General features: G+C 34.2%; 1 protein-coding gene across 1 annotated transcript in view; it reads right to left on the bottom strand.

Annotated features, from left to right (window-relative positions):
• The window catches only part of LOC150099265 (proto-oncogene tyrosine-protein kinase receptor Ret-like), a 130,487-nt gene that overhangs the window by 3,654 nt on the left and 104,654 nt on the right, over nucleotides 1–22,179 (bottom strand). Inside the window, exons 11-21 of the mRNA XM_090403731.1 lie at nucleotides 20,722–21,015; nucleotides 20,378–20,634; nucleotides 18,617–18,764; nucleotides 16,693–16,800; nucleotides 16,243–16,484; nucleotides 16,006–16,128; nucleotides 14,995–15,065; nucleotides 14,172–14,212; nucleotides 9,031–9,127; nucleotides 8,838–8,937; nucleotides 7,234–7,321 (exon numbers count right to left, since the gene is read on the bottom strand). Coding sequence (XP_090259857.1) covers nucleotides 7,234–7,321; nucleotides 8,838–8,937; nucleotides 9,031–9,127; nucleotides 14,172–14,212; nucleotides 14,995–15,065; nucleotides 16,006–16,128; nucleotides 16,243–16,484; nucleotides 16,693–16,800; nucleotides 18,617–18,764; nucleotides 20,378–20,634; nucleotides 20,722–21,015 — 1,569 coding nt within the window. The remainder of the gene's footprint in view (nucleotides 1–7,233; nucleotides 7,322–8,837; nucleotides 8,938–9,030; nucleotides 9,128–14,171; nucleotides 14,213–14,994; nucleotides 15,066–16,005; nucleotides 16,129–16,242; nucleotides 16,485–16,692; nucleotides 16,801–18,616; nucleotides 18,765–20,377; nucleotides 20,635–20,721; nucleotides 21,016–22,179) is intronic.

Here is a 22,179-nt window from a genome sequence, read left to right as displayed (position 1 = left end):
TTAAACTTTAATTTAAATTTTTGAATTTTAAAATAAACTTTTAATTGGACATAAATATTGTTTAAACCAAAGTACTTCGAAACAACTATTAGTAATTGGTTCCAATGGACAAGAAAGGATAAAAATAAAACACGCATGAACACTTACATGTAAAACACTACGTGTAGTTGTTACATGTACAAATAAAAACACGGAAATAACTGAGAAAAGATGCATATTTTAAAAAAAAAAAATTATACATCACATTCCACTTCGCCAGCTGCTATACTTAACCCATTTGGAATGAAGTAAGTAAACGATAATTCGATCTCTAGTGAGTCAAGTACAACATAGCATTTAAACACATTCACATCATTAGTCATGAAAAGCAGAATATATTTCCAGGGTCTCACATACTGCGCGTGCCAATCGTACGTTTCAAATTAACATGATTAACAGATTTTCATCTTCACACTAAGATTTATCGGCAGAACTCTTTGACACTACAGAAATGCGAAACCCTACAATATGCTATTTCGACAAGATATGAGAAGAATCAAAAAATTCAGATCTTTCATAAAGTTTTTGCATGTCTGGAATACACAAACCAACCCGCTGTCTAACAAAAGGCTAGACAGTCGATTTTTTTTTTTTTTTTTGTATTCTAAAAGATTTTTTTTTTTTTTAATTTTAATAAAACAATGGCATAGAAAAAGTTCCTGTAGTCTGCGACTACAATCTCATGCAACTTTGTCAAACCATTTCTGATCTTCCTCGATCATGTTGGTACGACCAATTTTGTTCTTACGAATCGTACCATTTTTATGACCATTTTCTCATGGATATTCGGAGTATACCATTTTTCAAGGAAAATGTAATCGTACTGTTTGTTTTTGCAGACATTTTTCATTCACTGTTGTTTGCTAAAAGTCTTATTTTACTAGCTGCATCGTTAGTCTTTGTGCCATAATTAAGTTGCACAGTAAATTTGCTAGCAAGTATTTTTTTTATTTAAAAAAAAGTTCGCTATCCATAAATACGACTAGCGAAGGAACTCTTTGCGCATGCTCTTGTACTGTTACGCAATGTTCTGCGCATTATCTACTATCTGCAGGATGTCATACATCGGCCGTTTGTGCAGTGTCGTTTGCTATCAGTAAGTCGGACATTACAGAAACGATAATTTCAAGTTATAAAATCTAGATATGTAAAACTGGCACAGAGAAAACTTAACCGTATATTGCGAAAAATATACTGTAACTTTCGTGACCGAACAAGCAATACAAAAAACACCCGACGCATATAACAACATATCCATCTGCAGCTTGATATTAAAACAATGTGTCAACGTATTTACAATTTTTTTTAATTTTTTGCATTTAAAAAAACTTGTAATAAAAATGTGTCTACTATATAAATTTTATTCTTTTAAATTTGCTTCTTAAAATATAGAAAAAAGCCTGCATAAGAAATTGTGTGTGTAACTGCTACTTAGTCTTGGGTTCAGATGGTCATATGTAAGGTAATTCAAACGTTAATCTCATATAATAAATGTGATTTCAATTTTGACTTTTTACTAAAATAACTTGTTACTCTTCTTTCTTATAAAAAAAGAAATGATTCTGAATATTTATTCATACACCTTTTACTTTTTAAGATAAATTCTTTTAAGAGTAAAATATAAAAGAATCATAAAAATAAAAAAATATTTTTTTATGAATTTTATGAATGTCGATGGGTGTGATTATTACACAAAAGTGCAAATTCCTCGAATGCAAAAAGTAATCCTAATGAAAGGAGAGGAAATTTGCAATAGTAAAAAATGAGGAATATTTGAACAAGCAATATTTAATTATTTCTTCCAGGCCCAGTTTTTCTCTAAAATTAAACCAAATGAAATAAGTTTTACTTCGATCACTTTTATGGTTTTGTCAAAAAAGGTCAGTTATTTATACAACCGGATTAATACATAAGACGAGTGGATGTGCTGAAGGTCGAGAAACCAAAATTTTAGATTTAGATTGAATTAGATTTTAATACTGTAAAACAATTTTCCAAAAATATGCGATGGACGGTTGTTCAAAACATAGAAGTAGAACACAAGAATGAAATAAGTACTTCGGTGAATTTCTATTTGGAGCTTGGAGTGATGAAGCAGCTCCATAACATAATTGGAAGAATGACAGGACATAGGGCCTTTCGACTGGATATAGCTTGAAAAGAAGTCAACAGACACCATAGTGTGAGGGACAAAAAGCATGGCGTCCACCTTAATAAGATGTAGGACCTCCTTTCGCTGCGATGACTGCAGCAATCCTACGGAGCATACTTTCCACAAGCGTACGAGAGCGATTAATGGGAATTTTGGAGGATTCTTCCCGTAGCCATGTAATGAGTTCCTGGACTGCTGAGAGGCGGATGATCTTTCACCTCACCCGACGCTCCAAGGTGTGATGACGTTCATGTCCACAAACCACGCGGATACAGCAGTAACCTTATGACACGGTGCGTTGTTTTGATGAAAGAGACAATGACAGTTCCGAAGAAACACCACAAAGTTGAAGCATTGCATTGTCCAGAATGTTCAGATACATCTCGGAGTTCAATGTTCCTGGTACCACAAAGATATACGTCTGATGCCAATCCAGGAAAAGGACCATGCCCATCACACCTTGACCTCCGAATTTCATAGTTGGGGTTACGCACTCTGGTAAGGGACGTTCACTGGACATCGGCCACACCCGTCCATCTGCTCAGTAGAGGGTGGAGCGTGATTCGTCGCTCCATAACACATGGCTTTTCAAGCTACCGTCCCACTGTAGACGCTCTTTGCACTACTGAACTAATGCTGCGTGTTGGTTTCGGCAATGTGAGGCTTACATATTGTGGTCCTACCATGGAAGCCCATGTTATGAGTTTTGTTCTGGACGTTTTCATTCAGATAAATGTTCCAGTCGATGATCTGAACTCCGCATTCAACATATTGGCCGACAAATGGCAGATTTTACATGTTATCCTTCGTAACACCCGACAGTCACATTCGGTGAATCGTCCACTGTGGGTAGCACTTGCTGTTGACTCCCTGTGCTTCTATCTCAGTATGGTATCACTGATTATTGACCTGGGATGGCCCAAGTTTTCAACTATTTGCCGAACTGATAGGCCTGCAACATGCCATCATATTGTAACGCCTCTTTCAAACTCCATCAGTTCCCTTCTCACAGCCATTTTCACCGGACACAGTTGCACTGACTTGGAAACGGCACATTTCTCCAATTTATACCAGCTATAAACATGTGACTCGTTACATGGCACGATGCATCTTGCCCATGGGGGTGTCCGGTAAATTCTTTCTAAGCAGTGTATATGTACACACAGCTAAATAGTTTAATATGAAAATGTCACTTGTGTATAAAAAATGGCTTTCTGAATTGAAGATGAGTTAGCCTATCCCATATGGGATCGGCTAACTCACTGATTTTTTTCTCCAGGAAACTCTGGTTTTTCATTCTGCATGCAAGCAATTCGGCCACAGAAAACTCACCCAAAAAATACTAGTGATGGTCGGTAGATGGCGTTATATGCTGACAGTGGTTAGATGGAAGATTATATAGTTGAGACCGTGGTTGTATGGAGTGGCATACCATCTCACAAAGAGTCATTGGACTCCTTAAAGGAGTGTCGTAATAATAACAACGGATGGATGAATGTACACAGATAAACAGAGTGACAAAAGATATCACAGATACTGCTAGAGAAAGCATAAAAAACTGAGCGACTGCAATAAAGTGTAAAATAAATCATACTTTCTTTCGCATATTGCTTTATCAGTAAAGTACTCTTTTGAAGAAAGCTTTAGGAAAACTACTCAAATGTTATAATAGGATTTTGTAAGAACAGATTTGGCATTTGTAGTAAGTAAGTAGCTCTTCGAAAACTGAATCATTTCGCGAGTAGGAGTTTTCAAATGATGGTTCACGGGCAATTTATGACTCTTCGGGGGGGGGGTTGTTTGAATTGGTCCACCAATTAGTATCTGAAGAGTATAGAAACTGCAAAAAAATCAGTACAAATGTAATATGAATTCGTTTTCATGGGTGTTATTTTCAGTTTGTCGCCAATCCAAGATCAGCTGATGTTATTACTAACAGAGAGCAGTCTCTCTCTCTCTCTCTCTCTCTCTCTCTCTGTCATAATGGAATTGAAGACCTGGTATTTACATGATTACTAATATAGGCATTTTATAATTGACTATAAATATATGAAATCCAACTATTTTTCAACACTAAAGCAACTTAAAGATAGAAAATTTGTTTTGTGATTCTTGAATTTATGGCATTTGCACGGTAGTTGAAAAAATAATTGTTCATATAAATAAACAATACCAACAGAAGTGTCTTTTTTATCAGATGGTAACACTGTGTTGTTGACCGAGTTCACTTGAACTATATTATAATGATTTTATTTCCGATTAGGTGCGCAATTTAATTACATACATCTATCTGGTTCGTTTCAAATTAATTTGTATCTGAAAGTATCAATTACTTGAGGCAAGAAAATCGACCGTAGAACCGACTATTTAAGATGAATACATTTCGTTAGGGTTAGTGACAACAAAGATGGCGACAATTGTCTGCCATACTCTTTTCCCGAGATGGCGTTTAATATTATTCATAGTTTATGCCAAACAGCTATCTCCGATTGGAAATTGGTAGAAATTTCCTGCTTCTCATTCTCCTAAAGTTAAAGGGCTAAAACGACATCGTCTATTCCCTTTGAGGAACAAAAGGCGCAAGCGGATTTATTTATTTGTATCAGTTCCGTACTTCTTTTAGTGTTTTTTTCGTTATTTTTTTATTAATTTTTAATTTTTATTCGAAAGTGTCACTTCTCCCACTGACTGGCGATTGACTCACCAGAGATTCAACAGGCAAGGTTATTTGGCTATTGGCTCGTTATTAAATTCAACTAGGAAGCCTCTGAGTTACAGGAATTTACTGGGTTAGAGAGAAATATAATTTGATCTAGTTTTATAAATTGTGAAGATAGCAAGATTATCTTTCAATTTGTAGAATTAACCTTAATATATGAGGATTAAGAGGGAAAATCTTAGGTCGAACAGGGGAAAATCTTAGTTTTCTGTATATTATGCAATTTGGGCGATATTTTGAATATAGCAAGATAAGAAATTTTCTAGATTTTAGTTCTTCAAGTAGCTGGAAGAAAAGCGAGATACTAATGACAGTTTATTTTATTAGTAACAATTTTATTAGAGTGACTATTTAAGGACCCAATAAGTACGATTAATGTAGACATCTCAAGCAATTTGATGAATTTTGCATTCCCTGCACTTTGTTTTTGTTTACACCTTTGGGGTAGTCATTACCCCCCCCCTCGAGCTATTTAAAAACTTTCGAAACTTCAAGTCATATATTCAACTGCTAATATTTTGCTGACTTTATACTCAATATCTTCAGAAAGCAAATAGCGTCCCAGTACGCAAATACTAGCAATTAATTAGTGGCATGATTGAAAATTATAAGAGACAAAATAAAGTTTTGTAAAAAAGAAAATAACTGTCTCCAAAATTTTTTAAAAATTAATAAAATTTTGGAAAAAAATTAATGACTCTAAAAATAGTCTCTTCAACTTTTGTTTCGATTGAGGACTGTGGTTTTCTTCCATCTTATCATGTGTGATGTGATATCTAAAGCATGGGCTGCAGGACCTGACTTGACGTGCCAATGAATATATTTCTTACGTTCTCCGAGGCATATATTAAACAGATCTTCATGTCTGTCCATAGTAAGCTACTTCAAGGTGCAAGCACTTCTTATAATTCGAGATGTGTTACAGGATGAAGTAAGGCCCTAGGGAGTATTGTTACTTTGATATGTGTTTTGAATGTGGTGTCATTTATTAAACATCCGGCTGTCTTTTCAGATTTGTGTCGGATATATAATATGACGATAGTTTTGTTTGCCTTTTTGCATATTAAGAGAGATAACATTGGAAGCATTTGCAATTTTATCCATTTTGCAGAAGGTATAACTGTTGGTTAAAAATGTATGGCTAAGTAGGGGAGTTCTCTGTGTATTTTTGCGTTTTATGGATATACCATATTTTTGGGCTGTGCAGCTCAAAAAAAATGCGTGTGTGTGTGTTTATGAGCAGAAATAATAATAAAAGATTCATTTATCCATTTCTATATTTTATATAGAAATTGATAAATGGTAAGTGAGGGCTCAATGAAGGCCTCCAATTATTATATTTTTTGTTTTTCCACATAAAATCATCTTTACATCTAATGGTGTGATGTCTGAATTTTAAAGATATCAAATTTAGTATAGTATTCAAATTAATAGATTTTTTAAGGTGGGGGTGTCCTGCAACTTGGGAATGTGACTTTTCGGAAGTGGCAAGTTTATACGTAAGCCTAACTACAATCACTTTTTGGACATACGGAGAGGGATTAAGTTTGTGAGAGAGAGATCCTAAACCCACTAGAAGATACATCAATAATCACACCATCATTCATCCTAACATTGTAAAATCCTCAAAACACTAACTCAGAGAGCCGGGGCTATTTGTTCAAGTGATGCTGCTCTTTGCCATGGAACTCGTTTTAGCTAACAGCTATAACCTCTATAAAATAGATAAACTATTACATTCTTCCAATCTCCCCTTCTAATACACAAAACCGAAGCGAACCTATCATCCCATCGTTCACCTAAGGACGAACTCTCCTTTGTTATCCAGGAGTGTAAGAGATACCTTGGAACTTTGAGTGTGGATATATATAGAAGTTATGTTGATATCAGCCTCGGAAAAAACATGAATTACATTCACTACCATCATTATAGCAAGGCTGGACTGTCAGAGCCTGCGTTGGACACTTTCTTCACACAGGATTAGATGGATTTGGTTTGGTCGATTGGTTGGTTTGGATTTAGGCCAAAGCAACTAACGCTACGTGTTCAGTGTATTATGTATGTATTACTGCTAATGTTTTTCTGCCATATATAAATGCTATTGAGTTACGACTCGATTCTCCAGCCTGTTTTGGTTGGGCAGCGTTTCCAGATGAAACATGAAAAGCTATATACAAGATGTATGTGGCGAATAGTGTAAATAACGTTCGAGAAACGGATTTTCAACCTTTGAAAGTAAAATGAGTTGCCATAAAAATATTCTTAACAGACATGAAATGCATCCAATATTCCTCTTTCTAAATTCTACTCAGTTGAGACTTACCATCTTTGTCATCTTCCGGTAAACATGAAAGGCCAAGGGAATGATTCATATCTTCAGGAGACAGTCCAGGACTTAAATCGAGATATCTCTAAAGAAACAAACAATAAATATCGTAGGTCAACTCACATGCATAGGTTCATTTATTTTTCCTTTGTATTTTATTATTTAATGAATATTTCTTATGTTGAAAACTCACTCTTGTTATGTTTAATAAAAAATTATCATATTTAATCTAAATTATAATTTACTACTTAATGTATCAATAATTATTGTCGTATTCGTATTTATTCCGTTATATATGCTGCTGAAATAATTTAATGTATCAATACGCGATTTAAATGCTTTAAATTTGAATTGTTAACATAAGGAAATTTCTACTGTGGTGCATTATATATTAGTAAATGCTGCGTGTTCTGTACTTAATTCATGTCGTTTTTGCGCACTAGGGGCTATGAATTTAAGTTAAAATATTACACGTATTTTAATGAGAATCTTTGAGGTAGAACCTTTTCATATTACAATGACAATTCTCGTTTGATTTACAGTCAAATAATCATTTATCTCGTAACCATTTGAGATTTTTCTTGGAAGTAGTTCCAACATTTAGTGAAATCGATACGATGGGAAATACAAAATTACTTCTTAACCCATCTTGGGTTAAGAACAGTTTCGTTCCATTCAAAACAGTAGCGAGCAGAGTCAGACGAAAAAGAAATTGGCAAAATATATCAAAACGACAGAACTACTTTTGCCATCTCTGTTACCATAGCAACAGACCGACAAGTAATACTTCACTAGCAAACAAAACGTCCATTTTTGAAAAAAAAGTATTTCTGCAGATACGCTTCCTTTTTTGTGTAATAGAAGGGACATCGTAGATGAACGATATATCATCAAGCCATTAGATTTCCAAGCGGTTCGTTTTATAAGGACGATTCCTTCACTTTATTTTTTATCCTGAAGTAAAAATTATAAATTCCTTAGTTGATTTTTCTATAAATAAAATGTTTAATGCATTACATTACTTATTTTTTATAAATATAAATCAACTTAATTGTTTCAATTAAACAAGACATTTATTCTGAATATAATTGTAAGTTAACGGGAAAATAAATTCATTGTACAATACGATAAATAACGCAAAGCAATAATTAAAGTTAAGAAAATGACGCAGACAAAAATACTGTATATTGGATTTCGAAATACTGTACACTAAAAGAAGAAATTGGTTTTGCTGTCACTCATTGTTACCATAGCGACAGTCTTGTCGATTGGTTGCTATGGTAACGTCCATATCCTGAAATAAAGTGTTAGGCTTTTCAAAACTAATAAATATAAATATAAATACATAATTACAACTATTATAATAATATTTTTTGTTTGTTTCGAGTGTGATGCGAGGAATTACCGGAATGCTTTTCCAGAGTGGGATCCCTGAATTAATAATAACAATAATAATATATTTATAAAAGAATAAATGAACGTTTAATGAATAACACTATTACTTAATAATAAATAAATATGATTCCATTCATTATTAAATAGTCAAGAATTATTGACCACTTATTATGATTCTATAATGGTAATTCATCCTTTCAGCTTACCACAGTGTCTTGTAGTAATCCATCAAACTTCTGAATCAATTCCTTGAACGAGGGGCGATCATGTGGACTCTCCCTCCAACAACTTTTCATAAGCTGATACCTAAAAATAGTAAAATAGTAAATCATGTAACTGAATATCATTTAAAACATTTTTAAAGATGTTTTGTTTTAAATGACAAAGTAAGGTATTTACATTTCGTCTGAACAGTTCTCTGGTTTCTCCATCCTATAGCCTGCCTTCAATAGATGAAATAACCTCTCAGGAGTGATCCCCGGATAAGGAGTTGCTCCTATAACAGAAAGCCGGTAGGTATGGAAAAAATTAAATAGCTTATAATAATAAAAACTGAACAATTTAATTGTAATAGAGATTAGTATAATTTATTATTATTTTTGTTTAATTTAATTATATAAATATGCCGGCCTGGTTGTCATGAAAATACTAGTGGAGGTGGTGGTCGGTAGATGGCGTTGGTGTGGTTGCATATGCCACGATTACTTATCTTATCTTGATCTTGTTCAAAGAGTCCCACCAATCACGACACGAATCCTTATCTGTAATCATTACCCATGATTCCATACGCGAACAAAACAAACAACCTGACGTCACACACAGATGGTCCCCAGAAAAATTCCTAACATTCCAAACTCATGACACACACAATGACGTCATCATCTCAACAACGAATCACGTCACGATTCCTTATCTTATCTTGATCTTGTCAGAAGTGGCACCCATACTACTATTGTCACATGACAAGCTGGTAATTAAATTGCAACTGATTGAGTTAAACAGTTTATTAGTTCGCTGGATTGGAGATTGGCTGTCTGATAGGTATCAGCGAGTTGTCTATGGAGGAGCGACAGCCCAGAAGAGGAAAGTTATTAGTGGTGAATCCCAAGGGTTTGTTTTGGGTCCATTGCTATTTACGTTGTATGTAAATGACACTAGAAGAGGTGTGAATGGTGATATGCAGTTGTTTGCAGATGATGCTGTGGTTATGCAATACGACTTGAATACACTGGCCTAATGGGTAAATGAGTAGGGATATCAATTCAATGTTGCAATGTGTAGGGTTGTGAAGTTTGGGAAGCAGCGATGGGATGTAGAGTGCAGGTAGAGTAGATAAGAAATCTGGGAGTGATTGTGAACAAGGACCTAAAATTTCGGGGTAATGTTTCTAGAATTGTGAGGACAGCACAGCGGAAAATGGGAATGATGAGGACTTGTAGAAGTAAGGATATTATTATTCCCTTCTATAAAGCTTTAATCAGGCCACATATGGACTATTGTCCAGATGTTTGGTTACCTGATTTTTAAAAATATGAAGATGTATTGGTAAATGTAGATTCAGAGACGATTGATTAAGGTGAGTATGAAAACAGATTGAGAAAATGCAATTTGCAGAAATTGGTGGGTAGAGAATATGATCGAGACATATAAGCCGTTAAGGGGTTATTATCAGATTGCGAGGGAGGTTTTTCGTAGAATGGGTGAAGATATGGAGAGTACAAGAGGACATCCCTGGAAGCTGTATAAGGAGAGCGTGAGCAAGCGGGTGAAGAGCAGATTGTTTGCATGGAGAGTGGTGAGTGATTGCAATGCATTGTCCGAGAGTGTGGTGTGCGCACAGACAGTGAACATATTTATGGCGTGGTATGATAAACTGTATGTGTGTGTAACAGTGGGACCTCCCGCGATGAGTCTTTGTGTCTATGGAGGTTTAATAATAGTAAGAAGAAGAAGAAGAAAGTACACAATTATCACTTTAAATTCACCCGCCGTATGGTTGAATGAGAACTAGCACATCATGCGCATTGCGAGGTTGCCGTAGCAACTTGGCCATAGGTCGCTGAAGGACAAAAAACAAAATAGTGGAAAATTCTCTAAATGCTGTCGTTCGTAAGGAATTTTCCGTTTTTGTTTCTCTATAATTTTTTTTCTTTTTAATATTTAAATATTTTCCCATTAAAACTCAACCAACATTATTCTAAAGCAGCCTAAATAGGCGCTGTAAACAGATTCTCCCTGTGTAGTAGGATATGCAGCTTATTCGCAAATTTCACTTTTTTTTTTTTTTTTTGCTTGCTCACGTGCAGTCATCACGAGTTCCTACGTCACTATTACAGGAGAGAACGAACCAATAGTCGTTCGGCTGACTGTAAACAATATTGTGTTTCTCAATCTTGCATAACATTATATACGGTTAAATAAATGTGCAAAATTTTAGTTAGAATTAACGAATAAAATGCGCTTGATTTCTAACACTCGGACACCAATTAAATTACATAACACCTTCAAAATAAGTAAGTTTGGTTTATCCACAGAAACAGTTATTCAAGAAAGTAAAGTATAAGTATTTACTTCATATTTAAATTATGTGTAAACCGTGTTTTTAGCCAAACACGTCGGTTTTGCTGGGATTTGCTGGGATAAAATGCCAGTTTCCAAAAGGAACCCTTCTACCTCTGTGTGAGACTGACTAACTCATCTTTAGTTTAACAGCCCTTATAACCGTTCCTCATATCCCAGAAAGAAAAAAAAGGAGAACAAAATCATTCTGTAATTACAGTGTTGTAGATAAACACTGAAGAAACCATTATTAAATTGATAAAATAAAATTTATAAAAAAAATAAATTTATAAAATTTAAAAAATAAATTTATAAAATTACTAAATTTTATTTAACTGATGACTCACAGTGTGAGGTGGAGAATTTTGTTTAACGTGTGTTATGCCAGCCTAGTTTAGCCAGGTGGTAGTGAGAGCATTTACGCTCTCCAACAACAGGGTTCAAATCCCGCCATGAACGTAAATGATTGGAATCATGTATAGGTGGAAGAGTAGGGTTTCGGGACTACGTATAAAATGCAAAACATATATAAAAATAATGGAAATAAAAAACAATCCTTAGCCCGCCCATAGTACTAATATACTGTAGGTTTACAACCTTTTGTAGGCGTGAGCAACATTAAAAAAAAAAAAAAAAAAAAAAAAAAAACATGGATATGAAGGAATCATGGTCACAATTATTGGATAACGTAGAATAACTTTCTTATACCATCTGTACATGATACTTCACGTGACTGAAAATTTGCCCCAATTTATTACATCGATACCTGTATGACTTAAGCTAAATATTGACAGTGTTAAATATAAACACTGCAGATGACTGGAGAGAAATTCAAATATTTTAGAGAAGTTTTTGATGCACCACCCTAAATGGAATAAAAATATTTCTAAGTCTGATCAGATTTGGGATTTATAGTTAAACAGGATAGAGAGAGAGATCAGCAGAAAAGCTTACCACGATTTTAGAGGTTGAAGATGCGATCATTGGCTTGTGCCTGCGAAGGTCAAAGGTGTCTAAGAAACGAAATTGCCGATCCACTTGCAAAGGATTCAAGTTATACCATAAGATGATTGATTGATAAGAAGATCTTCATGTGTCAAGTACGACCAAATGCTCTGGAAATATTCCGAGAGATCACGTGATTTTGTCTAACCCTTTCCATCGTTTAGACACAAAACTTGGCAAGCAAGGTTATCTCGGAGAAATGCCGAGGATTAAGAGAGAATGGCGAAATTCGTATGGATGGTCAGTAAGTGTAAATAGCAGGCCTCCAGGAAGAAGCCAAGTTGGCCATTGTATCTCCATATCGTTAGCAATATCAGACTTTCAAATAGCTAAGTTACTTGGCTGTTACTGATCATTATGTCTGGTACGAGAGGGAATATTTGTATATTAAATATGATTATTATTGCGTGACACTCCAAGGGAGTCCAAAGACTCATCGAGGGAGGGTACCTACTCTACAACTCTCTCTCCACATCACTCAATCCAACTACAACCACACACATGTAATGAAAATAAGAGAATTAAGTAGGATTGTTGATGATAAAATTAAATTTTTATATAATAAATTTTTATATAATACTTTCATGGCTGAATGCATGTTGTCGTGTACTTGGTTTAACCATTAAAGAATGCATGTCGTAGTGTCCAATCTAATCCCCCTATAAAATAGTTGGGAGTTTTATCATTCGTGTTTTCCCGTGATATTTAATGCCAACAGCGCAGTTTTCTCCACCTAGTGTACTGTTCTGAATGCATAATACAATCATTTGTTATTCGTAATCCAATACCATACACGGAATTCGTATCCTTTTGCATCACGTCCAGTAATCTTATCTGTGTTTATATATCTTGAGAATTTAGTAGCATTAAGATATAAAGACTTAATGCCCAACATTCTTCAATTTATGGTCGCATTCTTGGAACAATAAATAACGCCTATGGAAATATGCTTACAAATTAAATGTTTTATTTCACGCTACATTAAAATAACCCAGACGTGTTTTGCATTCAATATTCGACTTTATATTCTGTCTCTGACGCATAAAATTGATCATAAAACTGCTTTTAGCCGATAGGTTTAAATTCGCTACTCGTTTTAAACTAGAATGAATTTAAAAGTCTTTAAACTGGATCGTCTAGGCTTCGATTTGAGCGGAAGCTAAAAAAAAAGTGGGTATTGGGTGGTGTCGAATAAACCAAAGAAAAAAATATATCACTGTATGTATACTTGAATGTAATTCTACGAATTACAATGTGGCGTCATCTATCGGAGGAATTAAATCAAACTGTCGTTTTCATTCAGGATTTGCATTTTTTCCTCCCATCAAAGCAAATTATTAAATGGATGATGTTACGTATATTATTAATCCATTGTTGTTATAGCCAGAGAGAACAGAAACTAAAGAAGTTTCAAAATGACATCTACGTCTTGCGAATTAATATATTCCCGAGAAGTAGATGCCATACTATAATTACGTGAGATGTTTTGAAGTTAAACAGATGAGTTTAATCTCTCACCTAAAGATAAACGACAGACCTTAGATACTATCTTCACCTAAGTACTTCCACCGGTAGTGTGATTGGTAACCATGGAAACAAATTAAATTTGCCTAAAAGCATAGAATGAGAATGTCACCAGGCAAAGCAAATGTTCTCAGAAAGCAAGTAGAGTAAAAAGTTTTAAAAAATGGCTGATGTTTTCAACCATTAGCAACCTCTTTTTACTAAGATTTGCACTTTTTAGCCATAAACGTATTCCTCAATCAGGAATCAATTTTCTACAAAATACGCCAACTATTCTCAACTTGTCAGTACGAATGATCTACTCACTGGCCTGAACTAACTTCAAGATTTTATGAAAACATGACGGGAAAATTTAAGTACTGTACCATATAAAGCAACTCATCACCATATTTCTAAATATTTGTTCTTTGATATCGAATCATTTTATTATTAGTAGATCAGCGGATACTTACCTAATGTGAGGATTTCCCAAAGAACCACGCCAAAAGACCATCTGCAAAGAGAACAAATAGGAAATATATACAATTGCTACAATCAACACAACGCAAATGTAAAAAAATAATAGAATACAGTATGTTGCATGAAGTACTAAAAATTAGTTTCTACATTGTTGAAGATTCGAATGTTACAATTAAGAAATACAGTATATACAGTATACATGTATACTGGAACATCACAATATTTCAAATAAATCCGCTGAATATATGCAGTATACATGTATACATCATTTCCAATAAATCCGCTAGTGCCTTTTATTCCTCGAATCACAGATAGCCGGCCCAAGACTATCAATGATTTTAATCGGGATCTGGGGAAGGGAATACAGCACACAACTGACACGATCTTGTGGTCCCTGACCCAAACAAATTCCACGCGTAAATATCAGAACCTAAATATCACATGGCACTTGCCATATCGAATCTGGGGTGATACGATTGAGTGGTCATCATATCGGAATAATCGAGATAATCGTACCAGTCCGTGAGTGTTCCGCTACCATCCATCGTTCAAAATCATGAAGACCTTTTTCCATTATCACACTGTTGAGCGCAACGAAGATACGCGCAAATACACACTTAAAGAAGTTTTGTGTTTACGGCGAGTATGTAGCATTAGGACCAATAACAAAAAATGAAATAAATAAAGGATTACTTTACTAGTTAATACTGAAATGATGAACAATTTATCTCTATTGAGAATTCTAACAATTTATTTTATAAGTAGCTGAACTTATTAGTAATTTAGCTGAATATAAATATTTATTTGATAACTTACACATCTGTTCTTGTAGTATAAATGTGATCCTCCAAAGATTCAATCGCCATCCATTTAACAGGGACTCTCGACTATAAAAACAAAATATTAAGTCATAACAATGAACACTGTAATGACACGCGCGCGCGCGCGCGCACACACACACATAAATGAGTCGAAACCAATATTGAGATTCTACGAAAATTCGCCGCAAGCATTTTCGTCGTAAGACATTTTGCATTAATTTTTGTAAATAATTATTTACACATTTTTTTCATCCACTTTATCATCCATTGATTTTAATCAATGGATGATAAAGGGTATTATAAGTTAATTAAAAAAGGCAAATCTTTATTAAGGTGAATCAGTGATACATAACATAATGAAATCATTTAAAAATTGCGGAAATTAAAAGAGATGCTGCGTAAATAAGTAACTTTTTGCTGCCGATCGTCAATTCAACAAATCCATCAGTAACATCACTCATCGGAAAAAATGCTAATGCTGCGAAGCATTAGCATTTTTATTTTCGTGTTGAATTCAGCATCTGTTTGATAGCGTAACTTCAAACCAATGGCAACAATTTTGCGATAAAGATTTTGTGCCATAGGAAATAAACAACCTGTTATAGTTGTTGATGTAAAGTTAGAAAAAGCGTTGATGGTTGCTTTCTCCAAGCCAACCATTAATGTTTCGGGATCTATTGATGAACGTAAGCCCTTTAAAGCCCTGAATAATCTAAAAAAAGTTTTAGCGATAACAATATCTGTTATTGCTAAAACGTATTATACTTATCGTTGTGTTATGAGTATAGAGAATTCCACTTTCAAAAAAGTGGCGCTACAGTCGATGACGTCTGAATGACGTCATAACAATCAGCTATGGCAGATTAACGTAATGGTATTTTGAAAATGAGATAATAAAAATGGGTTCAAATTGGTTATCATCTATCCTAGTTTTTTAAACAACTTAATCAATAATCAAAATCGCTTTAATTAATTGTATCTTAGCCTGTTTTGGATGATTTCTTACTTTGCTTTTCTTCAAATAGGTATCTCCTTCGTACACATCTCGACTGAGTCCAAAATCGGAAATTTTTAGCACCTTCCCAGCGGCCACCAATACATTCCTGGCAGCAAGATCTCGGTGAACCAGCTGTAAAACAAGTAAACGAAAGAAGATCGTGTGTGATGAGGAGGAAAAACATTGGTGACTTAATTCCATATACAAGATTTTAATATATAGAAATGCTCCAGCCAGTAAACTTACTTTCATGTCGCTAAGATAGGCCATCCCTTTAGCAATCTGCCATGCGAAAGACAACATATCTTTCTTAGAAATAGATCCAGCCGCATTCTGCCAAAAGTCAACACTATGAGGCACGTAGGTGGGGTTATCTATACATCGTATATTGGGGACCTTCACACTTAATTCAGGATCCCGACTCTTCCTGAGGTAGTTTCGTAGCGAACCATGTTCGGCGTATTCCACGATGATATAAAACGGACCACCTGGAGAAAGAATGTCAAGTAGTATCATCCTTTTTTTGTCCCCCAAGAATTATCGGTATTTACATTAATTTAAAAGCGCCACCTAACGGAGAAATACTGAAACACGAGTAATATGATGCTGGCTCATACTGAATGTTTATTTTGTCGTGGTTATTTTTAAAATAATGGATATTACACGCGTGGGTAATAAGATTCCACTTATGCTCACCTTTCTGAGTGCACGCCCCTAATAGCCTCACAACATTTGGATGCCAAACTTCTTTCAGCATTTGAAACTCAGAAAATAAGTCTTGTTGTTCCTCTATTGTCCCATTACCTGAAAAAAATAGTTATATTTAGACTTAGTAGGGTTATAGAGAAATACAAAGAGCCTAATTCATCGTTAACTGCATTATACTGCGTTATTCTGTTTCAGATTATTGTTTTTTCTATGTGACTCCCACCCAGAAAAGTTGTCAAGTTGTACCGTAGGCGAGCTAAGATTTTCTTTTATTCTTGTATTTTTTTAAATATTTTATTTATTTATTTATATAATCTAGAAACACTCTAAAGACGAAATATGGATCAAACGGTGGGATTCAAACCCACAGCTTGTTGGTTGGAAGGTAAATACGATGGTTACTAAGTCAACCTGGACGGTATTGTGTTGTTTTGCTTGGCATTTCTTTATATGTATTTTGTTTCTTCTGGTAATATGCTATTTTGAATCTTGAACATATAGGTTAACCTAATTACAATCTTATATTGTCCTGATTTCTAATGTTTTCTGGTTTTAATTATACTCCTCATATTTGTTTGGCATCTAATGCCTATAAGTCTCTTTGGTTGGAAAGGCCTGGGTTGGAAAAATTTTTCCAATCATTTTAGGTCTCCAATAAAAGAACATTGATCTCGAATTGCATGATCAGGGGCAGCTCGTGCATAGGCACTAAGGAACTTCAGCAGCCCCAATTTTTCTCGATATATAAATATATTTATTAATTTATTTATATTTGCTTGTAATATTTAATTTTATCATCCACAATCGTATACAATTCTCTTATTTTGTATAAAAAATAATAAAAATCCATCTTGTAGCACTTAGGAGGGCGAAGGACGCTGGCAGCACTGTGTTTACCACAGTGTCATATTGCTACGCGCGCAAGCATATGCACGTCATAGTGAGATACGAGCTATTAGCATAATGCGGCACTGTCCGTCGCGCAGTTCCACTGTTGTTTATATGCAGTTTGTGCCAGTAGTAGAGTATTCGTAGTGCTTATCGTGTTTACTCCATGTCTTTAAATATTTGAACATTATAATTAAAGGATTTAAGTGTAATGTCCAAAAATTGTACATTTTGGACTTTAATTGTAATTAAAGGAATGGATTTTATTTTTAAGTAATTTTGAATTATACCAAACTGTATAATTTTATCGATAATAAACAATATTTTTTCACGTTTAATTTTTTTTTTAATTTTTACCATAATTTTGATATTTTATCCAAACACGTCGAAAGTTACAGCACCCCCACGATTTCAAGCCACGAGTCGCCACTGTACATGATGAAATTCTCTAGCTCCTAAGGACAATTACAAACATCACTGTTCCAGGCGAGATTCGAATCACCGGTCTGTTGGTTTGAGAGCGAACATGTTAACTAACCAGGCTGGCTTATAATAGCTTCCATGTGAAGGGAAGTTTAATACGGATTTTATACGGATATAGAAGGCATTTTTTCTCCCAGAAACTTGGGTGTTTTATTCCACAAAACAGGCAGACTGGCCAAAGGACACACCCAGTTGCTATAGATAATACACTTGCCTCTACTCTATCAATGCACCTAGATCTTGATCTTCGTCTGGCGATTTGGGATTTACCTGCCCAAATTCTGTACTGAAAAATGATGGTACATTGTGACCAATAAGATGGTGAGGCTCTAATCTCTTTCATCTCGCAGTTACTATCCTATATTTGTAGATATGTGTGTACGCGGCTGGTTTGTCTGTTCTGAGGGATGAAAAACCGTCCACCTCCGCATGAAACCGCCGATCTCACCTTTTTGACTGAGTAACCATGATCAAGGCCCGATTTTCGGTTTAGAACTTTTAGGAAATCTTTAAATATAGTGATAATTCATATTCCTCTCACCTTTCAGCATCTTCACAGCCACCGTGTGATATCCTTGTGTCCCGTTGATGCCCCAGGCTTGAGCTCTCATCACTTTTCCAAATTCTCCTTCTCCTAAAGCTTCGTGTAAGATGAGATGCTCACGAGGAAATTCCCATTTCGCATCACACTGAAATAAAAGTCAATACCAAGCATAAAGAAAACGTATAGTAGCCAATACTTAAAAGTAATTTTAAAATGAATATTATTTATATCGATTTTGTTCGCAAAAATATTCAGGCGACTTAGTGTAAGTGAGAAAGACGTACGCTTCTGTAAATAAGCTCATCGAATCATTTAAGTCCTTAAGTCCTTAAAAGGACTGGCTTAAAGGGGCGAAGCAAGAATGCTTTTCATCTTCCCCGTTATCTGTAGAGGACCGTGTAGGGATAAGGTGTTATTGAGCTATATAAAGCTCTGATCATGGCAAGAGGGTAACAGTAATAGCCGAGCCTCAGTTAGAACTTCATTGGCTACAGCATTGCCATCCATTACCCTCCCTGGATTTTTCCTCTTTCCTCAACTCTCGAATCATTTATAATGTAAATAATCATTTACAATAAATATATACTAAATTAAAAGCTGTAAGAACAAAGCAAAAAAATAGTTCTAAAGGACTGTATTATTCAAACTTTTGTTAGTTATTTAATTAATATTAATATTTTTAAATATATCATTTAGAATATAAATTTCTTTTGTGTCCTATATTGAAATATATAAATTTCTAATTTGATATAGGTGTTACATGTAATTTTGGATTTCTTTACAATCATGACAAGTTCTATCATGGCGCCATCTTACGTCCGATTATTATATAGTTTTTTTTTTTATTTATTTATGCTAGAAAAGTTCTATTAATAAACAAATTTTTATTATAAAATCTGTTTTTAGATGTTTATAATTATTTATGAGAGAGAGAGATTTCTGTAAGTAAAAAAAAAAAAAAAAAAAAAAAAAAAAAACGGGTGGGGGGATCTTTTCAAAATATAGAACAATGTTTCCAACACAAACTATACTGCTATACTGCACACCAGTAAAATATCTGACAGTTTGATAAAAGCATATTAACATAAAATGTACTTCTCAATATCTTTGTTTCTCAATACATTTATTTATCAATATTTTGTTTAGAAATAAGTTAATTTTTTTTATTTGAGATTCTCACCCATGTGGATGCTATGCCTTTTTTTTCCCCTTTGATAATCATTTCTTTAAATATTTTTATTAATTTTTATCCTTCCTTTTGTGGTGGAAGTATTATAAAATATTAAAAAAAAAATAAAACAATAATGCAAAAAAAAAAGGTTTAAATGAAATGAACATTACCATAGCAACATTTATACCATGAGATATAAACAAGTCAGTTGCTGAATTTAATTTTATTCAGAAACTGACTTGTTTTTAAAAAATCAAAGGAAAAATTTTAAATATTAAAATAAATTATTAATATAATAAAATTCAATAATTTTCTAATTAAATATATTGGTACATTTGAGTATGCAATACTTGTATATTAAGTATACTAAAGTGAAAGAGAAGTACTAAGCACTAAAAATAGTACATCGAAACGTTTCATAATTCATTGTAATTATTTAATATTAGCAATAAGAAAGTAATAATAGTAAAGTAATCTAACTGTGTCTTAATCAGATATATTTATGACTTTTAAATGAAAATTTGCAGTAGCCTATGAATATAAAATTAATATAGTAAATATTGAAACCGATAGATGGCGAGACCTACCATTCCTTTGGTAACTGACGCAGTCTCACTAAAAGCTTGAGAATCTGGCACGGACAATGACCTATCGTCAACGTAGTCTGAAGGCACGGCTGATAATGACATTCTGCTGCCGATATACTTGTGTTTATCGTGTCTTTTCTTGTGCGATTTGAGACGTCGAAAGAACAGAATGATGCCACAAATAATTAGACTGCACGAGACGGCCAAAAATATGAAGGCCACACATCCTCGTCCACATGCAGTGGTACTGGTTAGTCCTAAACGAAAAAAAATTTCTATTAGCGATCTACAACAAAACAGGAAAAGTGTACTTAGTACGAAACTAACTCGGTTAAACAACTCACCTGCTTTATAGAAAATCTCGTATCCCTCTAGTTTTGATTTGTTTTCGCTATCATTTTGAGGTTCGTGTGTGGAGGACACTGTTGGCGAAAGGCTAAACTTGCGAATGCTGTTGTTTACCTGCGGCCTATCAAAACTGGTGATCCGATCACGTGTTTCGATATTCCTGGTGTCGTTTTTGACGTGATCTCTTGGTCTCTCACAGGTACAACATTTTTCGTGACATACACAGGGTCCCTTGGCGGATTGTATACCTATTCCTGAAGATTGTTTAGATGCTTCGCCTATAATCTCCGCTATGAAAAAAAAAAAAAAATATATATATATATATATATAATTAAAAAATTATATATATGTAATAAAAAATAATTAAAAAGATATTTATCATTAAAAAGAAATGAATCATTAACTTCGACTTAAAAGAATGGAGCAGAAGGGTTATTTTCTGAATTACAGAAATGCTTCGCTAATATATTGATTTTATATTCATTCTATGCAATCATTTTATATTGAGACTTTCGAAGGCATGGGGAGATGAATTCCGCAAAAAAAAAAAAAAAAAAAAGTACCAAAAGTCGCCGACAGGGGAAGTTTTGGCCCTGGCGGAGCCTAAAGCAATCAAAGATTTGCAATAAACGCAGGTAAAAAGGATTATGCGAATTTTATTGTGCGTACGTGACAGTAGCGCCACCAATTAAAAAGGATTGGAAACATTCGAATAACTGACTATTTGTGCTCAATATGCGTCCTACCTTGTCTCAGTGTGCTTTACTTGTTAAGTTGTTTTACCTTAAACAGTGCAATGCAAAACATTATTTCCTGTGAGTTCAATCACTACATTAATTTCTGTGTCTCTCGCAAGTAGTTGTTTTAGTTAAATTATTATTATTCTTATTATCATTGTAACGCTCCACATATCCGGCTGGAATGAGTGATGCGGCTGTCGCTTACGCCGTCGAAATGTTATTATTCCATTTTATCTTCGTTTAATGTAATCATCAGCTTGTTTTCGGCTCCGCCAGCGCCAAAATTTCCCTTATCGGAGACTTTTGGTACTAAATCTTTTTTTTTTTTTTTTCGTGGAAATCATCTCAATTTTAAATTTGGTCTGATTCCGTTTATTGGTTTTAGCTACAGATGCCTCCAAAGAAGGAAAGTTATTTTATGGCCACTCTGAATATCAGATATTAATTCAAAATAATCAATGATTTTAAAAAAAAAAGATCGATTTTTTACCGAAATGAGTGTCCTAATTACTTAGAAATTATATAAAAATAATGCGATTAAATTTTAATATATACAAACGTATATATTAACGTATTAAAACGTATTTCTTCTGGTCGTTCATTATATCATGATGGATGGTTGCCTCTCATCAGATTTCTCTGCCAATTTCGGGCTACCCAAGGGTATTAGTAGCCTCATCGTTTATAAATCGGTGTCCTCTTTCATTCAAAACG

The sequence above is a fragment of the Typopeltis vanoorti genome, chromosome 14 (genome assembly GCF_054136105.1).
Source record: "Typopeltis vanoorti isolate ZY-2024b chromosome 14, IOZ_Tvanoo_1.0, whole genome shotgun sequence".
Taxonomy (NCBI): Eukaryota; Metazoa; Arthropoda; class Arachnida; order Uropygi; family Thelyphonidae; genus Typopeltis; species Typopeltis vanoorti.
Note: the sequence above shows the minus strand (reverse complement) of the source record. Positions and strands in the feature narration are given on the sequence as shown.